This window comes from Typopeltis vanoorti, chromosome 2, assembly GCF_054136105.1.
Source record: "Typopeltis vanoorti isolate ZY-2024b chromosome 2, IOZ_Tvanoo_1.0, whole genome shotgun sequence".
NCBI classification, from domain to species: domain Eukaryota; kingdom Metazoa; phylum Arthropoda; class Arachnida; order Uropygi; family Thelyphonidae; genus Typopeltis; species Typopeltis vanoorti.
Genome location: NC_143550.1, coordinates 159,254,546 through 159,280,052, shown reverse-complemented (window position 1 = coordinate 159,280,052; position 25,507 = coordinate 159,254,546). Strand labels below are relative to the sequence as shown.

At 36.7% G+C, this 25,507-nt stretch overlaps 1 protein-coding gene across 4 annotated transcripts in view; it reads left to right on the top strand.

Annotated features, from left to right (window-relative positions):
- LOC150109570 (solute carrier family 15 member 1) overlaps positions 1 to 25,507 on the top strand; it is a 440,305-nt gene that overhangs the window by 283,904 nt on the left and 130,894 nt on the right. For all 4 annotated transcript variants that reach the window (XM_090409050.1, XM_090409043.1, XM_090409063.1 and 1 more), the window contains one exon: positions 11,796 to 11,885. In XM_090409050.1, the coding sequence (XP_090265176.1) occupies positions 11,796 to 11,885 (90 nt within the window). The remainder of the gene's footprint in view (positions 1 to 11,795; positions 11,886 to 25,507) is intronic.

Here is a 25,507-nt window from a genome sequence, read left to right as displayed (position 1 = left end):
CAATTGATGGTGAGTTAGCCAATCTCATATGCAGGTAGCAGGTTTGTTTTTCTGAAAACTCAGGTTTTTCATCCTGCATACAGGCAAATAGGCCATCAGAACACATGCAGTTTACAGATAATAAATACTTTAAACATTTACTGATGGACAGTAAAAGGCATTGATGGATTGATGATAGTTGTGTGTAGTAGGAGAATTAAGTAATAGAGGAGATGGTGAGATTTGTGTAGTGGAGTGGAGTAGAGTGCTCTCCTGCAATGAGTCCTTGAACTCCTTGGAGGTGTCACATAATAATAATGCAATGTATCACCATTTATACACATCAAAACTAAGTATGTCATTTCTCATGGAACCACCACTACCAGCCTCAGCAATCATTGCCACCTCAGTTATCCAAACTACACTTTACATGATTGCTTCCATAAAATGGGACAAAATGTGCATTTGTCAGGTCTGACATTGCATGTAAGAGAATGCCATACCTATAATTCCTTCTTTATGAATTTACCTGGTTCAAAATTTCTTTGTCAGACTTTATTGCAAGCATTTGATGTCTTTATTGCTCTTCAAGTTTTGATAATTACTATTTATTTTGATTATTTATCTCTGAAGTCCTTTTTTTTGTCTTTTCTCAACTAATTACTTAGAGTGGGAATTATTTTTCTTGTGGAGGGAAAACATTAATCTGATCTTCGCAACTCAAACTGGCTGTCTTTCTCTAGCTGTACTGATCGAGTTCCATGAGATGCCAAAGTCTTTGTTGTTAATAATGGCCTAACAGATTGTCCACCTGCCTGTCTGAATACTGAATAATCCTCACCATCCTCCTAACACCCTGCAACTTTTCTTAACTACCTTTCCTTCTAGGTATACTCTAGATGCTACATTGCATAATGGATGTTTTGTAAGAACATCCATTATTATGGTTCTAAGTGGAAAATCCAGTAAGAATTCATGTTTGGATTAGGAGAGTGAGCATCCCATTCTGTACTCACTGAAGGTTCTTACAGAACATCCATTACCCAACTTGGCATCTAGAGTACACCTAGAAGGAGAGGTGGTTAAGAAAAGTTGCAGGGTCTTAGGAGGATGGTGAGGATTATTCAATATTCAGGCAGGTGGACAATCTGTTAGGCCATTATCAACAACAAAGACTTTGGCATCTCTTGGATATCGATCAGTACAGCTAGAGAAATACAGCCAGTTTGAGTTGTGAACATCAGATTAATGTTTTCATTATTACATTACATAGCACCTCCAGGGAGTCCAAAGACTCATCGAGGGAGGGCACCTACTCCACCACTCTCCATCAACTACAACTACATTCAACATCTACATCAATGCCATCTACCGCCAACCACCACCACTAGTATTTTCACAGACAATCACAAACATCCATGCCTATGGCAGGATTCGAACCAGCAGCCTTTTGGCTGGAGAGTGGATACGCTAACCACTCGGCCAACCAGGCCAGCATTTCCCCTCCACAAGAAAGATAATTCCCACTTGCCTGCCTGCAGGTAGCTGTTTTTAACACTGCAACTCTAGATACCATGTTGGATAATGAATATTCTTACAGAACATCCATTCCCAATAATTTCTCTGTCTTATGACCTTTAGCCAGTACAGAATGGGATGCTTACTCTCCTAATCCAAACATGAATTCTTACTGGGGATATGAGAGCCTTCATCTCCACACAGAACCTATAATAAGCACTATTCAAGCCATGCTTCAGACATAGACAAAATAAAAATTTTAACTATCTTCTTGATTTGCTCAAGTTGTCCTAGTTTTACATCCATTCACCTCAGACGACATCTGTTTTGTTTTTTTTTTAAGTACGAGACACATCTGACTTTAAAAGTGCCAAATAGGAAAAACTTGCCTGTTCAAATGGAATTTGAGCCATCTGGTCCCAGAGGCGAGTGATCAAGATGGTAGCTGGTCTATGGAATGAACCTTACGAGAACAGGTTGAAGATCTGTGGGTTATAGAAATTGGTTGATTGGCAGAAAAGGGGGTGATACCATTGAGATATTCAAATTACTGAGGGGGTTTTACAAGATTAATTCAGAAGAAATTTTTCAGAATGAGTGTGGCTGGAGAACTTGGAGCCATCCATGGAAACTGAGCAAGAGTGTAGTTAGCTGGGGTGTTAGAACTAGGTTTTTTACTTGGAGAGTGGTGAATGAGTGGAATAAGCTGCCAGAGTCGGTTGTGGGTGCCGTGACTGTGAACGAGTTCAAAGCAAAGTATAATAGATACTGTGCAAATGCCGAATAGCTCTCGACATGATGTTTAGGGTCTCCCTTGATGAGTCTAAGGACTCCTTGAAATTGCTTGTAATAATAAGAAGAATTTCTCTTTTACAATTTCATCTCTCACATCCTGATGGTACTGTTGCATCATTCAAAGATAAGACTGACCTTCTAGCATCAGTCTTCTCCTTCAGTTTTTGTGTAGACTACCAAAGCGCTTCTTCTCACTATACTAAGAATGATTCTCACTTTATGCCTTCCTTGATTTTTTGTCAGAAAAATATCAGAGAATCTTTAATATCTTGGATACTAACAAGCCTTTCTGATCCTCTACTTGCTGAAAATCAGGGAATACCATTTATTATTGCTCTTTCCAGTTTTTCATCATTAGTAAATAACTGAATATTTCCGATTGGATCATTTCCTGCCTTCTCCTAGACTCAACTCCTTCATAAACCACTCTCTGATCTATGTCCTTCAGCCACTCGCTAATCCAATCCTGTCAAATGCCTTTGCAAAATCCAGCAGGAATCACTGAGTATCCATTTCCTTTATCCAACTCTATTGTCACTTTATTATAATATTCTGGAGGCCACTGAAGATATTCTGGATGTTTGGAGTAATTACTTTGAAAGCACTTGTTAAAATGTGATAACCAATGATAGGACAGTGTTAGAAAATATTCAAGAGGAATGTAATCAGAAGTAGTACATATCTAAAGTTTTACTTAGAAGTTTTATTTAGAAGTCCTGGTCAATAGCTCAAATTACAGATGATTGTAGTAGTTCTCATAGTACCCATCTGTAAATAGGGAAATAAAACAATGTGAGAACTGCAGAGGAATTTGTATACTGAGTGTTCCAGGTAAGATTTATGCAAGAATATTTTGGAAGAGGCTAATTAAAATTGTGGAAGTTAAATATCAGCAAGAGCAAGCTGGATTCCATTGAAATAGTTACTGTAAGGATCCAATTTTTTATATTAAGACAAATAGTTAAGAATTCATGGAATCATAATGAGGATCTGGACAAAAGCAACAGAAAGCTCAAGAATAAAGAGTAAATGGAATAGAAAAGAGAACTATGTAACTGGAACACTGAAATTAGAAAATGTAATAAAAATAAAAAAAGAGATATCATTATCATCAAATTCCTGATATGTATCTTCATGGGGTGTACTGGATATTATGATAGTACTACATGAAAAAGTTACATCATTACTAACTTCCTATCAACAATTTTCCTCCAAATTAATCTGTTATCTATCAGGACTCCAATATTATCAGACTTTTCATTTCTGTCTTTCAAGGCACATCTTACTGTATCAATCCACCTAAATCTTGTCTTTCTATTGGTCTTTTTTTCCTGCCATCCTGATAAAAATTACTTGTTTTGCATACCTTTCCTCTCTTATTCTGTTTAAGTGACCATACCACCTGAGATTAACTCTGTGAATATATTCCTGAATTATAATAATGTCAAGTTCTTTCCTAATATCCTCACTTTTAAATATGATATGGCATTAATGTCATCTGTTAATCTTTCTCATAACTCTCATATTTATGATCTCCAGTCTTTAATAAAATGTTTTATTTCTAACCACTGCTCAGATAATAAGTTAAAATTAGTTTGAACACTTGTATATACAGCTCGTTTAGTGTTTTGACTAATTTCTCTCTTATTCCATATAAATTTATTCAGTTGATTTCCTACCATACCAGCTTTCTTGGTCTTTTTATTGCTGATTTTCATACCCAATTTATTATAGCAGCTATTCAGTTTGGTCAGTGAATCCTGCAGTGAAGCGATTTATTCAGGAGTATAATATCATCTGCATAAAGTGAAAAGCTGAGAGTATCATCTTCAATTTTTCTTTGTCTTCAGTTTCATGTCATTGTTATGATCTTTGCACTTTTCTCCCCCCCCCTCAAAAAGAAAAGGCATTTACCAGCAATGACTAAATTCCATGACAATATATTAATCAGAAATAAAGTATAAAAAAAAAAGTACTATTGCAAAAAAAAAAAAAAAAAGAAAAGAAAATTAAGAGAAAATGGAACATTTTTTAACATAACTAGAAAGGATATATCAAAACCATGATTAAAACTTATAGAATGATAATATTGAAAGTTTAATTTTCACTTGGTTAGACTATAATAAATTTAGTTTAATCCTTTATCCAAGTGTGAGCAAACAAAGTTTCCACCTGAAAATATCTTCAGGACTGGGGTAAGGTAGTACAACACCAGCAACTCGTTGCAAAGGTGGACCAAGCTAACATCACTCCTATCTCATTATCTCCCATAATGCCAAACATCTCCTTGCAGATATGTATAATGTTATGCATTAAGGGAAGGGCCACTACCCAGACTAGTTTCGACCTTTATTGAGGTCTCTTCAGTGAGAGCCAGGACCAGAAGTGGAGATACCAGGCAGAAGCAATGGCAGGTCATCTTTACCTATAGGAGTTGCCGAGAGGTGTGCCACCTTTTTATTAAATTACTCTGGATTTAGAGAAAGATGTTGAAAGTTTATTTTTCACTTGGCTAGACTATAATAAATTTAGTTTAATCCTTTATCCAGTAAGGATAAAGGTGTTGTACTACCTTACCCCAGTCCTAAAGATATTTTCAGGCACAAACTTTGTTTCCTCACACTTGGATAAAGGATCAAACTAAGTTATTATAGTCTTACTAATTGAAAAATAAACTTTCAACATCTTTTTCTAAATCCAGAGTAAATTAATAAAAAGGTGGCACACCTTTTGGAAACTCCTATAGGTAAAGATGACCTGCCATTGCTTCTGCCTGGTATCTCCACTTCTGGTCCTGGCTCCCACTGAAGAGACCTCAATAAAGGTCGAAACTAGTCTGGGTAGTGGCCCTTCCCTTAATGCATAACATTATACATATCTGCATGGAGATGTTTGGCATTATGGGAGATACTGAGATAGGAGTGATGTTAGCTTGGTCCACCTTTGCTACGAGTTGCCCGGTGTTGTTACTACCTTACCCCAGTCCTGAAGATGTTTTCAGGTGCAAACTTTGTTTGCTCACACTTGGATAAAGGATTAAACTAAATTTATTATAGAATGATAAAATACATGAATAGAGAAATAAACTTGTGTAACCTATTTTCAGAATCTCTGGACTGATGATAATGATAATTATTATTATTCTCAGACCTCAGACTGTGAGTCTCTCTGTCATACACAGCTCATGATACCATACCTTAAATACATTTACATTCTCTGTAGACTCCATATTTTCAGGCAATGCATTCCAATCATTCCATGCAAAAAAACCTGCTTTATACTCCTTTGCTTCCACCCTTCTTATACAGCTTCAAAGAACAACCTATTGCTCTCCCTCCCATTTCCCACCATTCTGTGAAAAACACCTTCAACATTAATCTAATAAGAACCTCTTACCAATACATATGTGTTAATCACATCACTACTACTTCTCCATTTATTTACTAGACTATAAAGTGCATTTTCTCGACCTTTCTTCATATTCAACATTCCAGAGACCAGAAACCAGCTTAGTCAACTGCCTCTGGATCCCTTTCAATACCTCTTTATCCTTTTGAAAAACCAGGTGACCAAATCTGTGCACAGTAGCTCATATATAGCCTAACCAAGGCCTTTTATTATTATTATTATTATTCGTGACACCTCCAAGGAGTCCGAAGACTCATTGCAGGAGGATACCTACTGTACAACTCTCTGTCTCTACCACCAATCAACTACACCAGTGCTATCCACCGTCCTCCACCACCACCATAGCTAGTATTTTGTCTGTAAATTGTGTGTGTTCTGAAGGGCCATTTTGTCTGTATGTGGGATGAAAAACCTGATTTTCTGGGAGGAAAAAACCCTGCTACCTCCTTATGAAATCGGCTAACTCATCTTCGATTGAAAAAGTCCATATAAAGATTCCTCCCATCATGATGAGACTCGAGCTTAGGCCTTTTCCAATTGAAGGGCACAACATACCATCATTCTTCCAATTGTGCTACGGAGGTGCTATACAATGGAACCATTCAGAAACGCCTTACTTCTACAAGTTGGTGGCCTCTGCATCATTGCCAGAATTCACTATGTTATCCTCATAATTTTAGCAATATGGCCTCTAAATTTTAGATCCCTATCCAACATCACACCCAGATCTCTTATTTCCTCCATCTCCTCCAATAAATCCTCACAAAGAGTAAATTCTACATGCTCATCTTCATTTTCCAAATTTTAAAACCTTACATTTTGCACCATTGAACTATAATCCCCATTCCTGTGCCCATTCACTCAGCCTATTCATTTCTGCTTGTAAGGCCACAACATCTGCTCTACTCCTCATATTTTGTCCCAACTTTACATCGTCTACAAATAGCTGAATATTCCCATTCAAGTCTTCCCCAATATCATTAACATACAGGTTAAACAGCAATGGCCCTAAAACAGACCCCTGAGGCACACCACTTTCCTTTTCTGTGAAATTCCTCCTAGAAGAGGAACGTCACTAGTGGTGTGTGCCTCCAATCTCCAATCCAATGCACTAGTCTAATATCTAACCCCCATCTGCTCTAGTTTGATTGTCAACTTATTATCTGGTAATCAATCAAAAGCCTTTACAAAATCTAAGTATGCCACTGTGTATCCATCTCCCTCATCCAATGCAGCTGTCACTTTATTGTAATAAGTAAGTAGATTACTAAAACATGACTTCCCTTTTGCAAATCTGTGCTGTCCATCAAAAATAATACTGCTATTTTCAAGCCATTTCTGAATCCTGGTTCTCACCAGCCTCTCCAACACTTTAACTGCTGCCCTTGACACACATATTGGCCTGTAATAATTTGAAGCTTAAGTTCTGTCACCTCCCTTATGAAGAGGTAGAATCGTGCCTTCCTTCCATGCCGTTGAACTTGGCCCAGTGTAAAACTGATATTAAACAAGTATGCCAAGGCAGATGTCAACTCCCTGGCACATTCCCTCAAAATTTGATGATAATGTCATCACGTTTCACATGCTTATTAACATCAGATGTTTTCAATTGCTCATATATCTCTTGTTAATAAAGGATAATAAAGAAGTAAAATTTATTGGAGTATTCTAAAATACTCCTGTATATGTCACTGATACAAAAGACACTTCCAAAGAAGTGACTTTTGTATCAGTGACAATAATTACTTGCAAATTTGTTTTCAAACAAAGAATGTATGTCATATGCATCCAGCTAACTCATCTTTATTTGAAAAAAATCCTTCACTGTTTCTGCATGCTAGATGAGATTCAGAAGCCCGGGCCTGTCATTTTTGATACATCATCATCATCATCATGAAATTCCTGCCATGTACCCTCAAGGGGTGTACAGGATATGATAGGACTACATGAAAAATTTACATCATTAACAACTTCCTATGTACAATTTTCTTCCAAATCAGTCTGTTACTTGTCAAGACTCCAACATTATCAGATCTTATATTTCTATCGTTTAAGGCACTTTGGACAGTATCAATTCATCTATATCTTGGTCTTCCTCTGTGTCATTTTCCTGCCAACCTGGCAGAGAACACTTGTTTTGTTAATCTTTCCTCGCCCATTCTGTTTAAGTGACCATACCCACCTGAGATTAGCTCTGTTAACGCATTCCTGGATGCTGACAATGTCAAGTTCTTTCCTAATATCCCTGTTTTTAATATGATATTGCTATTGATGCCATCTGTTCATGCCCCTAATCTTTCTCAGGACTCTCATATCTGCAGTCTCTAGTCTTTGGTTAAGTGCTTTACTTCTGACCCAGCTCTCAGATCCATTAGTTAAAACTGGTTTGAACACTGTCTTCTATACAGCTAATTTATTTTCTGACTAATTTCTCTCTTATTCCATATGAATTTATTCAGTTGACTTACTACCATACCAGCTTTGTTGATTCTGTAGCCTATTTACATATTTAATTTACCATCTTCACTAAAAATCGTGCTTAAGTAGCCAAAATGTTTTACTTGTTCCACAAGTTCTCCATTCAAAACGCAGTTAATATTTTCAACGATTCTGCCTATTTTCATTGTCTTTGTCTTTTTATTGCTGACCTTCATACCATATCTATTACAATGTTTATTCATTTTAGTCAGGGAATCTTGCAGACTTGTAGCAGATTTATTTAGAAGTATAATATCGTCTGCATAAAGCAAAGAGCTGACATTAACATCTCTAATTTTGATATCAGGTTTAATACCACTTTCCTTTATAATATGATCCATATAGATAATGAATAACAGAGGGGATAATGTACATCCTTGTCTCACACCAGATTTAACATTAAACCATCTTCCTGTACTTCCTTCAAGTACAGGAAGATCGTTTAACTTGCAACTCAAATAAAGACTAAGTATTGCTTGATATAATGCCAGCCCCATTCACACCATATAACTGTAGTGTATTGAATACCTTCTCTCTTAGCACCTTATCATATGCCTTTTCCAGACAAAGACTAAGTATTGCTTGATATAATGCCAGCCCCATTCACACCATATAACTGTAGTGTATTGAATACCTTCTCTCTTAGCACCTTATCATATGCCTTTTCCAGATCGACAAAACTTAAATACAGATCTTTGTTATATTCCCATGATTTCTCGATTATTTGTCGTAAAGTGAAGATCTGATCCTTTTAGCCTCTATTTGGCCTGATTCCAGCTTGTTTTTAACCAAGCTTTTCTTCCACAATTCTTTTCAACCATTACTCAAATATACTAGCATAAATCTTACCAGGAACACTCAGTAGGGAAATATCTCTGTAATTCTCACATTCAGTTTTAGTACCCACATATAAAAAGGGAAATATGAGAGCTCTACTCCAATCATCAGAATTTGTCCCTCTTCCACGCCTGCTGAACTATGCAGTGCAGCCACAGTAAGACTTTTATACCACCATACTTCAGCATTTCTGGTTGAATATCATCAACTCCTGTTGCCTTTCCATATTTCACGCCTTTGATGGCTTTTTCTACTTCAAACATGGATATGTATTCCTGACTCTATGCCTGTTGAGTGTTTTTTTACCACTGTGCTATCACTGCTTGTTTCATTTAGCAAGCAAGAGGGTGAGGAGTGGTTTCTTTGCATGGAGGGTGGTTGAACTATGGAATGCATTGCCTGATGGAGTGGTGAGAGCGAGAATGGTCAATGAGTTCAAGGAGTGGTATGATAGACTTTGCGTTTCTTAGGGGGGACCTCCCCTCGATGAGTCTTGATAGATTTTGTGTTTCTTAGGAAGGATCTCCCATGATGAGTCTTTTGACTCCATGGAGGCCTGAATAATAATAATAATAATAATTTTTCGAAGTAATTACTCCATACTTCAAGGATATCTTTTTCTCCTGTTTTCATGTCACCTTTCTCATCTCTAATTCCTTTCACAGCACTCTTTCCTCCATCTCTGAGCTTCTTCAACAAACTCCAGAATATTTTGCCACCTTCTTGATATTTATTTTCTCTGTTCTTGCCAAAGTCCTCCCATGACTTTTGTTTAGCTTTCTTACTTTTATCTCTGTATTCTCTAAGAGCACAAACTGAATTTTTGATATGCTTTCTTCTTTTCCTTCACTGCCTCTTTTACTTCCTGTGTTCACCACGAAGTTCTAATTTTTCTATCCTTGCAGACAACGTCACCACATGCTTCTCTGGCTGAATCAATGGGTTTTTTTTAAGGTTTGCCACTGAATCTCCAAGGGTTCCTGTTCTCAAACTCTTTCATCTTTTCTTCAATAATCTTTATGTATTTTAGTCTACAGTTCACATCTGAGAGCCGCTCAACTTTTATTCGCTTTAAAACTTTCTTACATGTTATTCTTTTCAATATGAAATTCAATTTTTCATTGTGCCAGTAGCTTTCTCTAGGGCCTCAAAAAATTCTTCCACTTCTACCTGAGCACATAATCTTCTGTGGGACTATAGGCACAAATAAGTCTCATTGTCCAGTTCCCCATTCTGATATTTGCCCATATCACTCTACTTAAGACTGCCTGCCATTCAAGAAGATTAGCCTCGTATTTAGTGTTGAATACTATGGCTGCTCCTTCTTTTCCTTGATTGTCATTGCCTGAATATAACATTTTGTATTTATTGCTCAGAAAGATCTCACCAGTTTTTGTCTTTTTTGTTTCAGTCACTCCTATTATGTCGATCTTGTACTTATCTAATTCCTCAGCTAGCTCCATTTCTTTGCCATTCAGGCTTCTTATGTTGATAGTGCCAAACTTCGACTCTGGTAATATTGAGTTGGGGTGTGTTTTAGGGTTTGTTCCAGTAGCTGACTTTTTGCTGTTCACCCTTGTTCCCTGGCAAAAACAACAGGGGCCTTGTTTAACTGAGCGATGCTCCAGCCATCATGAAATCAGCCCATCCTTGTTCTTTCAGTATCCAGTTAGATACCCAACAGGGTGCACCACGAGAAGGTGAGGATTGGACATTAGGTCAGAAGCCCTGGTCAGTTCTCCGCATTCCTTTAAAGTCTATGTATAGGTCTCCTCTCAGTCATACAAATTTGACCCTTAAGCACCCCGTTTGACAATACAGAAGCTCTTATTTAGTTTCATTTTGCATATCTAAATAGCCACTCTGCTGTGGCTTGAATGCAGTTTAAACAAATTTGGTAATTGGGATTTGTGACATTGGTTAAATTTTTGCTTAAGTTAGGCTGTTTTAATTGCAAAATTAGTCAAATTAGTTGAAAATATACAAATTTATATGTAATTAATGCTGCAGTATTGCAAATAATAATAAAAGTTTACAGTTTGGGCAAAAATGCCTCTAAGTTCAGTTGCTGTGATAATGAATGATGTCACTATATTTGTTCATAGCTAATTATGGCTCACTTCAGCAATAAGTATGTTTACAGTAAAACCAACATATTCAACTGTGGAAAGGGTGCAGAGGCAGATAACAAAGATGGTTTCAGGGAAGTTATGAGGATCAGCTGAGGGAATGTGGACTGCAGAGTTTGGTGGATAGAAGACAGAGAGGTAATATGATTGAGACTTTTAAACTGTTGAGAGATGGTTACAGGGTTGACACTGGGGAGTTGTTTTGCTTGGTTGAACAGCAGGAAGGAGTGATGACAAGGGGGCCATCCCTGGAAGTTAACAAAGGAAGCTGTAAGCAAGAGGGTGAGGAGTGGTTTCTTTGCATGGAGGGTGGTTGAGCCGTGAAATGCATTGCCTGATAGTGGTGAGAGCGAGAATGGTCATTGAGTTGAAGGAGTGGTATGATAGACTTTGTGTTTCCTAGGAGGGACCTCCTGCGATGAGTCTTTTGACTCCATGGAGGCCTGAATAATAATAATAATAAAATATTCGCAGCTATTATTTTGATATTGTTTTCTGTAAAAGCATGACTTTAAAATCATGCCTGAATTCAAATGATTTATTATTTATAATAAAGATAGTAGTTGTCTATGAGTTTTTCAAATATTTTTTAGAGTCTCTTTAGTCCATAATCAGTAATTAAAATCTTATGTATTTATTATTTGATCTTAGCTGAAGCTTATCAAAGATGTGAAAGCTGTGCTCCGGGTTCTTGTTCTTTATTTGCCACTCCCTGTATTTTGGGCCCTATTTGATCAGCAGGTGTGTATCTTAAATGTTATTTTGTTTAGGATATAGAGCAGTGTTTAGTATATAGATTGCAGTTATCTCTAAAATGAGGTACTCTATGCCATAATATACTTATTTAATTTACTTCTGAATTACAGAAAGCCTGATTGGTATGATATTTTGTATTTATATAATCTATGTTGAAATCAGTCTTGGAATAGCACTGTATTTCAGTGAAACACAGTACACAACTAATCTGTATATGCAGTAGCATGGGAACTCTTTGGCCCAGATCACACTTTTCACCCTTCTAATTATAATCTCCAGCAAGTTGTGATAATGGTAGTTGTTTTGGACTATTCCTCCTTAAGCATGACCACCAGTTAATGTAAAATTGTCTAAATTCATTGGCCCACATCCAGTTTGTCCCAAAGATTTCTCTCAGGTTGAAACTGGAAATTTGTATAGGCCAATCAAAAAGTTTTTTTCACATTATTTTCCTCAAATCATGTTAAAAGCCAAATATTACGTAACTGTGAGAGAGTAAAGATTGTAAGTCTGTGGCCACTGTATGATAGAATTGAACTGAGAAGGGCCATAATTGCAAATGACTCAATGAGAAGATTTTTCATAAGAATTGGTGTGCAGTTTGTAGATGTCCAAAGTGAATTTTATGCACACAAGAAATTTTGTATGCCTGATGAATTGCATTTGAATAGTTTGGGAGTTAGATGTTTGGAGAAAGCATTGTTCAGTGGGTGTTTGGAAGTGCAAAATCAGGAAAACTAGAGGTGTTTACATGATGCAATTAAGTATGTGTCTAACCACCCCTGAACAAATATTCTGTATGTTCAGAAACGATCGTACAATTTCCCAGGCTTCAAATATGAATTACGTTATGAAAGGGTAATTGTGAGCCCAAAAGATGATGCCAAAAATGCATGTATATAATGCCAGAAGCATCAGAAATAAAGGGTAGGCTTTTTTGACATTGGTTAGCTTGGCTTGGCCAGAAATTATCAACATTAGTGAGACTTGATTAACAAATGATGTAATTATAGGGATAGAATCTAAGGGATGGTGTATTTTTTTGGGGGTGGGTGGGAGCATAGCCAGAGTAGGAGAGGTATTACTGATGATAGCTAAAGAAGAACTGCAACCAGAAAAAGTAGAAGTTAAGGAGGATTCAGGTCTGTCTGGTGTGTGTGATAGTGAGATAGAGTCCATAAGAACAAAATATTGTTGGTTGCAATAAGGTGTGCACAGAAAGATGTATATGCTGTTCATCAGCAGATTAGTGAAATGACTACAGGCTGGACAATTATTGGGGGGGGGGGGGAATTAATAGCAATATATTAATAGGGAGGAAAGGGCATGATAAGACAGAAATGGAATTTATATAGTAAATAAAGATAATACCTGAAACGGCATGTGATGAAGGGAATTTAGTATCTAAAAGTGCTGTCTGTATCTGGTAATTTCATCAGATGATGTATCCATAACCAATGTAGCCACTCTGCCTTTGATTGGGGAAAGGACCATGCAATCTTGTCTTGGAAGGTTACTAAACTTAGAATTTTCAGTTAAGAAAGTTTGAGAATTATCAACACGTTAGCACAAGAAAAATATTTAATATATTGCCAGATATTTCAGTTTGAAAATAACAAACTATCATCAGTGGCTTACCAGGAAACAGTCTTTTACAAGATAGAATACAAACAATTGATCATTCAAAATTAGAACAAGCTTCATGATGTTACATCGCTAATCACGATATCATTTCACTGAAGAAATGTAAACATAAGAGTGCAGAAATAAATGACATGTATAAGTTCCCAATGTCATACAAAAAACTTAATTTATAAAATCATATTAAAGATATCATTAGAACAGATGTAGTATCTAGAAGGTATTAAAAAAAATGTGTGTGTGTATATATATATATATATATATATATATATATTAATGTGTTATTCATATCAAACCTTCCCATATTTTTAACAAGGGTATGCAGTCATTTTGGTTCAAGTTAGGGCTTTGAAGTAAGGCCTCCTCAGCACTCTCTTTGAATAGACATTTGAATTTATATCAGCATCTGTGTAGGTGAGTTTTAGACCAGAGAACGTTGTGGTTTGTCTCTGTTCCGTGTTGCGCCAATCCAGACTTATCAGATTTGTTATGAAGATATAAGATTGATGTTCTTGTATTCTTTTTTCTCTAGAGCATCTGGTTTGTCCAAAAAGTAAGAAAGATGCAGCCACATGGAACTTGGTATACACCAGGAAGAGACATAGTAGAGCGTTTATCTTTAGATGATGGGAAATAAGTGGATATTTTATTAATAGGAGTATAAGTAGCTGTTAGATCATATTTCTTCAGAATTCTTGAAATTGGTTCTGAAATTCCAGAGATATATCGGATTGGAACTCATTTTTAACTACGTCTGTTTACAGACGTATAGATTCTTTGTTGTTTTGGTTTGGCTTGTAGGATTTGAACAGATGTTTTGTGGTCCTTTCGGAGAAACCATTTAACTTCATGTAATGTTTGATAGTAGAAAGTTCTTTCTGTAACTGTTGGAGAGTAGAACAAATAGTTCTAGCTCATCGAATGAAACATTTAATGATTCCTGTTTTTTGAGAAGGATGATAAGCAGATTTCTTGAGAATATAACATCCAGTAAAAGTGAGTTTTCTGTAAACAGATGTAGTTAAATTACTTGATGGTGAACAGAAGAGAAGGATGTCTAAAGAGGATCATTTGTTATCTTTTTCAATTTCCATGGTTAACTGGATATGAGGGTGTAAAGTATTGATTTTGGCTAAAAAAGAAGGTAAGGCATCTCTGTTGTGAGGCCACACTGCAAAAATGTTGTCTATATATCTAACCCAGAATGAAGTTTGTGGGTATATAGATGAAAAAAAAGGATGTCTTCTAAATGTTCCAAATAAAAGTTGGCTAGAGCAGGGGAAATGGAATCTCTGTTGTGGCCTCACAACAGAGATTCCTTACCTTCCTTTTTAGCCAAAATCAATACTTTACACCCTTGTATCGAATTCACATTCACTGTGGAAATTGAAAAAGATAATAAATTATCCTTTTAAGACATCCTTCTCTTCTGCTCACCATCAAGTAATTTAACTACGTCTGTTTACAGAAAACCCACTTTTATTGGATGTTATGTTCTCAAGCAATCTGCTCATCATCCTTCTCAAAAGAGAGGAATCATTTCATGTTCAATTCGATGAGCCAGAACTATTTGTTTAACTCCCCAGCAGATACAGAAAGAACTTTCTACTATCAAATATTACATGAAGTTAAATGGTTTCTCCGAAAGGACCACACAACATTTGTTAAAATCCTACAAGCCAAACCAAAACAACAAAGAATCTATACGCTGAGTTCCAATCCCACATATCTCCAGAATTTCAGAACCAATTTCAAGAATTCTGAAGAAATATGATCTAGCAGCTACTTATATTCCTATCAATAAAATATCCACCTATTTCCCATCGTCTAAAGATAAATGCTCTATTATGTCTCTTCCTGGTGTATACCAAGTTCCTTGTGACTGCCATCTTTCTTACTTTGGACAAACCAGATGCTCTATAGAAAAAAAGAATACAAGAATACAAGAACATCATTCTTATATTCTTCACAACAAATCTGATAAGTCTGGATTGACACAACACGGAACAGAGACAAACCACAACATTCTCTGGTCTAAAACTTGCCTTCTACACAGATGCTGATATAAATTCTAATGCCTAATCAAAGAGAGTGCTGAGGAGGCCTTACTTCAATGCCCTAACTTGAGCCAAAATGACTGCATACCCTTGTTAAAAATATGGGAAGGTTTGATCCAAATAACACATTAATATGTGTAACTTATATATTAATGGTTTCTCTGAAAGGACCACACAACATCTGTTCAATATATATTTTTTTAATTTTTAATACCTTCTAGATATTACATCTGTCTAATGATATCTTTAATATGATTTTATAAATTAAGTATTTTGTATGACATTGTGAACTTATACATGTAATTTATTTCTGCACTCTTATGTTTACATTTCTTCAGTGAAATGATATCGTGATTAATGATGTAAGTCAGTCTCAAGTAGAGTAATGTGGGCAAATATGAGAATGGGAAACTGGACAATGAGACTTATTTGTGCCTATGGTCCCACAGAAGGTTCTATTAAGGAAGAAGTGGAGGAATTTTTTGTAGCTTTAGAAAAAGAAACTGACACAATGAAAAAGGAAAAGTTGGTCCTTGTTGGGGATTTAAATAGCAGAGGGAAATGATTGTGAGACATACAAAAATATTTTGGGAAAATTTGGAGAAAAGAGCAAAGCTAATAATAATGGCAAATATCTGTTGGATTTCTGCTCACGACATGGACTGGTTATTACTAGCACCATGTTCCAACATAAAAATGTGCACAAATTCACATGGAGAGAAGAGGCAAGGAATAAGAAAAATCTCATTGACTATGTTATTGTTGATAGTGATGTTTTCTCCCTGGTGCAGGACACCACAGTGTACAGAGGATTTGAAATTGGAAGTGATCACTATTTATTCTTGAGCAGGATAAAATTGAATTTCATATTGAAAAGAATTACATATAAGAAAGTTTTAAAGCGAATAAAAGTTGAGCAGTTCTCAGATGTGAACTCTAGACTAAAATACACAAAGATTATTGAAGAAAAAATGAAAGACTGAGAACAGGAATCAAACCTTGGAGATTCAGTGGCAAACTCTAAAGAAAACATTGATTGATTCTGCCAGAGAGGCATGTGGTGAGGTTGTCTGCAAGGATAAAAAAATCAGAACTCCCTGGTGGACACAGGAAGTTAAAGAGACAGTGAAGGAAAAGAAGAAAGCATATCAAAAGTTCCTGTCAATAAGTCAGCTTGTGCTCTTAGCGAATATAGAGACAAATGCAAGAATGCTAAACACTGTGTAAAACTAGCTAAATAAAAGTCATGGGAGGACTTTGGCAAGAATATAGAAAATAAATATCAAGAAGGTGGCAAAATGTTCTGGAGGTTTTTGAAGAAGCTTAGGAATGGAGGAAAGAGTTGGAGTTAGAGATGATAAAGGTGACATGAAAACGGGAGAAAAAGATATCCTTGAAGGATGGAGTAATTACTTTGAAAAACTGCTAAACGAAACAAGCAGTGATGACAGCTCAGTGGCAAAAAAACACTCCCCAGGCATGCAGTCAGGAATATATATCCATACTTGAAGTAGAAAAAGCCATCAAAGGCTTGAAATCTGGAAAGGCAGCAGGAGTAGATGATATTCGACCAGAAATGCTGAAGTATGGTGGTATAAGAGTCTTACAGTGGCTGCACTGCATAGTTCAGAAAGCCTGAACAGAGAGACGAATTCCCGATGATTGGAGTAGAGCTCTCATAGTACCTATATATATAAAAAGGGAAATAAAACTGAATGTGAGAATTACAGAGGTATTTCCCTGAATAGTGTTCCTGGCAAGATCTATGCAAGTATACTTGAGAAACGGTTGAGAAGAATTGTGGAAGAAAAGCTTGGTGAAGAACAAGCTGGATTCAGGCCAAATAGAAGCTGTCAGGATAAGATCTTCACTTTATGACAAATAGTTGAGAAAGCATGGGAATATAACAGAGATCTGTATTTAAGTTTTGTCGATTTGGAAAAGGCATATGACAAGGTGCCAAGAGAGAAGCTACTCAATAAGCTGCAGTTATATGGTGTCAATGGGGCATTATATCAAGCAATATTTAGTCTTTATTTGAGTTATAAGTCAGCAGTTAGAATTGAAGGAAGTACAGGAAGATGGTTTAATGTTAAATCTGTTGTTAGACAAGGATGTAAATTATCCCCTCTGTTATTCATTATCTCTATGGATCACATTATGAAGGAAAGCGATATTAAACATGATATCAAAATTGGAGATGCTAATGTCAGCTCTTTGCTTTATGCGGATGATGTTATACTTCTAAATAAATCCACTACAAGTCTGCAAGATTCTCTGACTAAATTGAATAGCTGTTGTAATAGATGTGGTATGAAGGTCAGCAATAAAAAGACAAAGACAATGAAAATAGGCAGAATCATTGAAAATATCAACTGTGTTATGAATGGAGAATCTGTGGAACAAGTAAAACATTTCATTTACTTAGGCACGATTTTTACTGAAGGTGGTAAATTAAATATGGAAATTGACAACAGAATCAGCAAAGCTGATATGGTGGGAAGTCAATTGAATAAATTCATATGGAATAAGAGAAAAATTAGTCGTAACACTAAATTTGCTGTATACAAGACAGTGTTGAAACCAGTTTTAACTTATGGATCTGAGAGCTGGGTCAGAAGTAAAACACTTGACCAAAGACTAGAGACCGCATATATGAGAGTGCTGAGAAAGATTATAGGGGTGAACAGATGGCATCAATGGCAATATCATATTAAAAACGAGGATATTAGGAAAGAACTCGACATTGTCAGCATCCAGGAATGCGATAATAGAGCTAATCTCACGTGACCATACCAATTAGTTGGTATGGTCACTTGAACAGAATGGGCGAGGAAAGATTAGCAAAACAGGTGTTCTCTGCCAGGTTGACAGCAAACCGACCCAGAGGAAATCCAAGATATAGGTGGATTGATACAGTACAAAGTGCATTAGACGATAGAAATATAAGATCTGGTAATGCTGGAGTGTTGACAAGTAACAGACTGATTTGGAGGAAAATTGTAGATAGGAAGTTAGTAATGATGTAATTTTTTTCATGTAGTACTGTCATATCCTGTACACCCCTTGAGGGTACATGGCAGGAATTTGATGATGATGATGACATCCCGAAGCTCATTCTAATTTTGAATGATCATTTGTTTGTATTCTGCATTGTATAAGACTGTTTCCTGTCAAGCCACTCATGATAGTTTGTTATTTTCAAATTGAATTATCTGGCAATATTTTAAATATTCTTCTTGTGTTAATGTGTTGATAATTTTTAATTTCATGTCACAAGTTTCTCTCAAAAACAAAGTTTATATTTGGAACTACAGAGATAGTGATTGCTAGAAACTTAGGAAGCTTGAAGCGGTGGCCATGGCCCAAGAAGCTGCAAGACTAGAATATCATTAGAGTACTGGAAATGGTCATGATTGTCTGAGGGAAGCAGTTTCAGACTGCACACCAAGATTTGTAAAGATAAACCAGCATTCAGAATTGGTTTCAACACTGTCTTGTATACAGTTGGAGTATTGTTTTGACTAATTCCCCACTGATTTCATATAAATTTAATCAGTTGATTTCCTACAGTAGTCAGCTTTGCTAATTCTGTCGTCTATTTCCATATTTAATTTGCTATTTTCAGGAAAACTCATTCCTAAGCTGCAGTGTTTTACTTATTTTATGGTTTCTCCATTGAGGATGCAGTTGATTACCTGTTCTCTTTATCTTTTTATTATTGATTTTCATGCCACATCTTTTTACAGCAGTTATGCAGTTTAGTCAGGGATGCCTTACAGGCAGAATAAATTGCAGAAGAGAGGGGGAAAAAATCGGCATAGGACTACGGTAGTTAGTGACTTATATATCAGTTCTAAAGCCGGTACAAGATCTAGAGGGAATCTGCAATTTTTGTATACCAATGCTAGAAGCATTAGAAATAAGAGAGAAGAATTTTTGGCATTAGTCAGTGAAATCTCACCAAAAGTTGTAGGCATTAGTGAAACTTGGCTGTCAGCAGAAGATGTGGTCACTGGAATTGAATGTGATGGGTACAGTATTTTCAGGGAGGATAGAGAAGATAGAACAGGAGGAGGAGTACTGTTGATGATAGCTGATGTGTTGCAGCCAAAGAAAGTAGTATATCATGATGATAGACATGTGAATGAGAGTTCATTTGAGGCAGTCTGGTGTGAAATAGTGACCAACGCAACCAAATATACAGTTGGATGCTGCTATAGGCCAGGGAGTACAGGGGGAGATATTGAATTCATGCATCAGCAACTTAGTGCAATGAGTGAAGGCTTAGTGATTATTATGGGGGATTTTAATTATGGTGATATCATTTGGAAGGAGGAAATATCACGTAGCAAAAAGGAAATGGAGTTCATACATCTGCTACGAGATAATTACTTGAAACAGCACGTAACTGAAGGGACACGTGGTGTGAGAGTGTTGGACCTGGTTATTGGTTCAGAGGTTATGTGCATAAGTAAGGTGACCTCGTTACCTCCAGTTGGTGAAAGCGATCATGTGGTATTGACTTGGGAGGTTGCAAAATCTGTGGATTTTTCTATTAAGAAGGGGTATGTACGAAACTACAGGTTAGGCAATTATAACAAGCTTCGGAGTGAGCTTGCAGCCATCCCATGGCAGAACATATTGCAAGGGAAAGATGTTAGCAGTGCTTGGGATAAAATCAGTGGGTATCTGAGGAAAGCAATATCAGATTGTGTCCCCATGGTCAGGAGGTCAAACAAGGCAGGCATTAGATGGATGAGCAGTAGTATCAAGCTTGAACTACAAAAAAAGAAAATGTTATGGAGAATTTACAAGGAGAAGGGCGATCAGGACACCCATGAGCAGTACAAGGCTCAAGCTAGGAAGGTTACCAGCATAGTAAGAAAAGCTAAATCAGATTATGAGAAGACCTTAGCCAAAGAGATCAAGGGTAATCCCAAAGAGTTCTTCCGCTATGTGGCAAGTAAGAGGAAGAATGACTTCGGAAGGATAACCTTAGTGGGTGCTGATGGTATTGAGGTGACAAAATCAGATGTAATAGTCGAGTTACTGAGTGATCACTTCTCAAAAGTCTATCACCCAAGTGAGGATATCTCTATACCTATAGCAATACCTAATGTGAGAATTGAAGCTAAAGAATCAGAGGTATTAAATATATTGCGAAACTTAAATGCAAACACTGCGGTAGGCTTAGATGGAATATCAGCTCGGGTGTTGCGTGAATGTGCAAATGAATTGTCAACCCCTCTTACCTGGATATTTAATTTAAGTTTGAACTCTGGTATGGTCCCTAGGGAGTGGAAGTTAGGCAAAGTGGTTCCTTTGCATAAGGGTGGCTCTAAAACTGCAGTATTGAATTACAGACCAATCACCATCTCAGGAGTAGTGGTAAAAGTATTGGAAAAGTTGGTTAAAGACAAAATTCAAGAATGGGTGGATCAGGATATGATACTCTATAGAGGCCAACATGGTTTTGTTAAAGGTAGATCCTGCCTTAGCAATCTATTAACTATCCATAATAGAATAACATCAGAGTTGGACAAAGGAACTGGCTACACAGTGGTACTTCTGGATTTTGCTAAGGCTTTTGACAGGATACCCCATAGAACACTGTTACGCAAATTGGAGCAGATGGGAATGGATATTAAATTGGTGATATGGATAGGAGAATGGCTCAGGGAGAGATACCATAAGGTGGTGTATGGAGGAGCCGAGTCCAGAATGAGGCAGGTGACCAGTGGTGTGCCTCAGGGCTCTGTGCTTGGGCCAATGTTGTTTAATTTGTATATAAATGATATAGGAAACGGCTTAAAGGGAGATATTCAGTTGTTTGCTGATGATGCAAAGTTGTGTAGTGCAATAAAAAATCAAGCTGATGTTGAAAGTTTGCAGGAGGATTTAAATAAGCTGGTAAAATGGGCAAAAGAAAATGGATGTCAGTTCAATGTGGAAAAGTGTAAAGTCTTGCATTTTGGGATTAAAAGATTACCAGCTGTGTACTACATAGATGGAAAGGTACTCCAAGAGATTGATGAGGCTAGGGACTTAGGGGTATTGGTAGATAAGGAGATGAAGTTCAGAGGACACATTGCTAAGGTGTCCAAGATTGCACATAGGATTACTTGGTTGTTGAGGAACACACTGACATCCAGAGATAAAGAGGTTATTATTCCCCTTTATAAAGCATTGATACTTCCACATTTGGATTACTGTGCTCAGGTCTGGTCACCTGGATTCCTTGGAGATGAGGAGGCTGTGGAGAGGGTTCAGAGAAGAGTGACCAAGTTGGTGAGTGATATAAAAAATGCTCCCTACATTGATAGATTGAGAGCTTGTGGATTGCAGAGATTGGCTGATAGGCGAAGAAGAGGGGATATGATAGAAACATTCAAATTACTAAAAGGTTTTTATAGGATTGATGCAGGGGAAATGTTTCAGCTGTGTGATAGTGATGGAAGAACAAGAGGTCATCTCTGGAAATTAAAGAAGAGTGTGGTTAACAAAGGTGTCAGAACAAGGTTTTTTGCCTGGAGGGTGGTGAATGAGTGGAATTCATTGCCTGACTTTGTTGTGAGCTCTTCATCTGTAAATGAATTCAAGAAGAGATATGACAGATATTGTTTTGCTAGTTTGGGTCTCCCGTGATGAGTCTACTGACTCCATGGAGATACCCGTAATAATAATAATAATAAAATAATAATAATAATGTCTACAAACTTGTACTGGATTTATTCAGGAGTATAACATCATCTCCATAAAGTGAATAGCTGAGATTAATACCTCCAAATTTTATACTAGTTTTAATCCCAATTTCCTTTCTAATTTCATCTGCATAGATGATGAATAATAGTGGCAATAATATGTGCCCTTGTTTCACATCTAATTTAACATCAAACCATCTTTCTACACCTCCTTAGATATTAACTGCTGACTCAAATGTAGGTTATGTGTTGCTCGATATAATGTCCAATTTTCACAATATAACTGTAAAGGGAAACAGCAATAAATGTAGCAACTATAGAACAATAAGCCTTATTAGTCATCCAAGCAAAATCCTGTTAAAAATACTATTGTCAAGAATCAAAAAAGAAAGCAAACTATCAGATGAACAAGCAAGTTTCTGGAAGTCCAGAAGTACAATCGACCATATTTTTACAATACACATACTAGGCGAAAAATACATAGAACATAACAAAATAATATGTCACAACTTCTTAGACTTTCAAAAAGCTTTTGACTCAATATGGCACGAGGCGTTATGGAAAATTTTAGAACATTATTGTATTGACAACAAAATCATTAGGATTATTAAATCTCTTTATTCCTCATCTGATAGAATTGAAATTAAAAATTACAGCAGTGAACCGTTCCAGGCAGAATGGGGAGGTAAGACAGGGATGCATCTTGTCCCCTCTTCTTTTTAATTGTTTTCTGGAATATGTCATAGATGAAGCTCTTTATGAATATAACACTGGAATAGTAGTTGGCAGACTAAGAATAAATAACTTATGTTTCGTTGACGATATCGATCTTCTGGCAGAAAGTGAAGAAGAATTACAAGACATAACCAGCCGTGTTTTCGGAACATTAAAAAAATATGGATTATACATAAACCTACAAAAAACAAAAACAATGATAACCTCAAAATCAGACATTGAATTCTTAAAGATACAAATTGGCAATAAGCAAATTGAGAATGTAAACAAGTTCACTTATCTAGGAAGCACGTTGAGTCAAGATGGTCGTTCAAAAACCGACATTAAATACCGAATTGCTAAGACAACCGTGGCCCTAGAAGTTAAAACCATTATGGGCAGATAACAGAGAAGCAATCACAACCAGACTAAGACTAATTGACACCTTGGTGAATTCTGTCCTTTTGTATGGTTGTGAGGCCTGGACTTTATTGAAGGAAGATGAGAGAAGACTCCTGTCTTTCGAAATGAAAACTTACAGAAGACTTTTGAGAATTCCCTATACCGCTCACGAAACCAATGAAAATGTCCGAAAACTGATCGACTCAATAGATGGGAGAAAAAGGGAAAATATTCTGACAGTCATCAGAAGAAGACAGATGAAATGGTTTGGACATGTGGAGAGGGCTAATGGCATTCCAAAGCAAACCCTAGAAGGAATCATTCTGGGATCAAGGGTTAGGGGCTGACCTCGATTAAAATGGACTGATAACATCAAAAAATGGACAAATTCCTCCCTTTCTCAACTGACATCAAGAACAAGAGACCGAGATGATTGGAGGTGGCTAACAAAGAATGTCACCTACCCAGCCATGAATGACCCAACAGTCCATTGTTAGATTGTGATAGAGTGGATAATTAAGTATTCCTATCTTATCACAGTTTAACATGCTTTTCCAAACAAAAGAATGAGATAAATACAATAAGTTGCCTCTAAGTGTAGAATAAGTATTATGTATATATAAATCAAGTGTATTGCCATTCGCGAACGTGATTAATTTAGTATTGAAAATGTAAAACATTACCAGAGCTTTAGAAATTAACCTGTGTAAAAGAATTATAAAATGTAAGCACAAATCTAACAGTTGGGGGGGGGGGGGGGTCAAGTCCAAAGGTTACAGAGTCGTAACGCAAGGGAGGGTTCGCCCGAAGTAAACAATGACGTCATAGTACATGCAACAAGCAGGGCAGACGATGGACACCATGACGTAAGAGTTCGCCAAATATCAAAAGGGGAAAGAAATGCCAAGAAAAAAGGAGGGAAATATAAGGGTCATGCGACCCTGAGACAAGGCTTTTTCTCCCTGGATTTCCTGGTGTTCGGTTCCAGTGTGGTAGCATGGGGTGCGTGTGTCCTCGATGTCGGAGGACGAATCCAATAGGCAGCTACGGTCTTGGCGGCCGTATTCTCCGTGGAAGGAACAAAGTCTGGCAAGTCCACAGAAGGCCAGTTTCCTGTGAACCTCTGAAGCTCTAAAGAACCAAAGGCGAAGATAAGTAAACTTTATTTGTGTTTGACAGAATATGTGCCAAGTTAACATGTTATGGAAAAGGAACATTAATGATATTGGTTAAGATTATATTGCTGGGACTTAAGAAGGACATTGAAATTATGTTTATTATCTGTTGTTGTGTTAATGTTCGCCTTTATATTGAATGAAATTAAGGATATGTTTAGAGTAAAGAATTGGCATACTATTAAGAGATTGTGAAAGATATGAATGTTATCTTGTGTAGTCTGACAGAGCTACGGAACCTTAGATTGATTGTGAAAATAGTACATGAATAACGCATTAGCGAAGGTTAATATAATTCATACTTTAGGAAGCTACTGTATATTAATTTATATGTGTAACAGTAGTGTTTGAATTTTATATACCTTGTCTGAAACTCCCTTAAGATGGGATTTATTTTAGTGTTATTATGTGTATCAACTTTTGAGTATAATAAACCTTGCTTTTGATTCTAACGAAGACTTTCTGTGATTTCTGGAATCCGATGCAACGCTTATAAAAATATTAATGCGAACCTATGCGGGATATTAAAAGAGATAGTTGAAAAGGGTATGTTTTGGCCACGTCTGCAGAACTGATAGGTATCATTAAGTACTGTCCTGAGATTACCTCTTGGTTTTTAATATTAAATAATCTAATAGCGCTAAGTGGTGCAGCGAAACAAATAAATTTCTTGGCGTTTTAAGAGAGGTTAATCCCAGACACTCTGATACTCTGGTACTGCCTCGATTTCGAGGAATTTCCATTGTCCCTCAGAGGTACCACGTGTTACCTGATAGAGTGTATCAAGGAGATATAGTAAAGGGTTAAAGTAGGTGTATTTGAGAAGAAAGGTTACAACGTAAATAGCGCAGCCAATAAGGTTAATATAGGAGGAGGCTTAGGTTAGAGAAGATAGAATAAAATACAATAAAAGA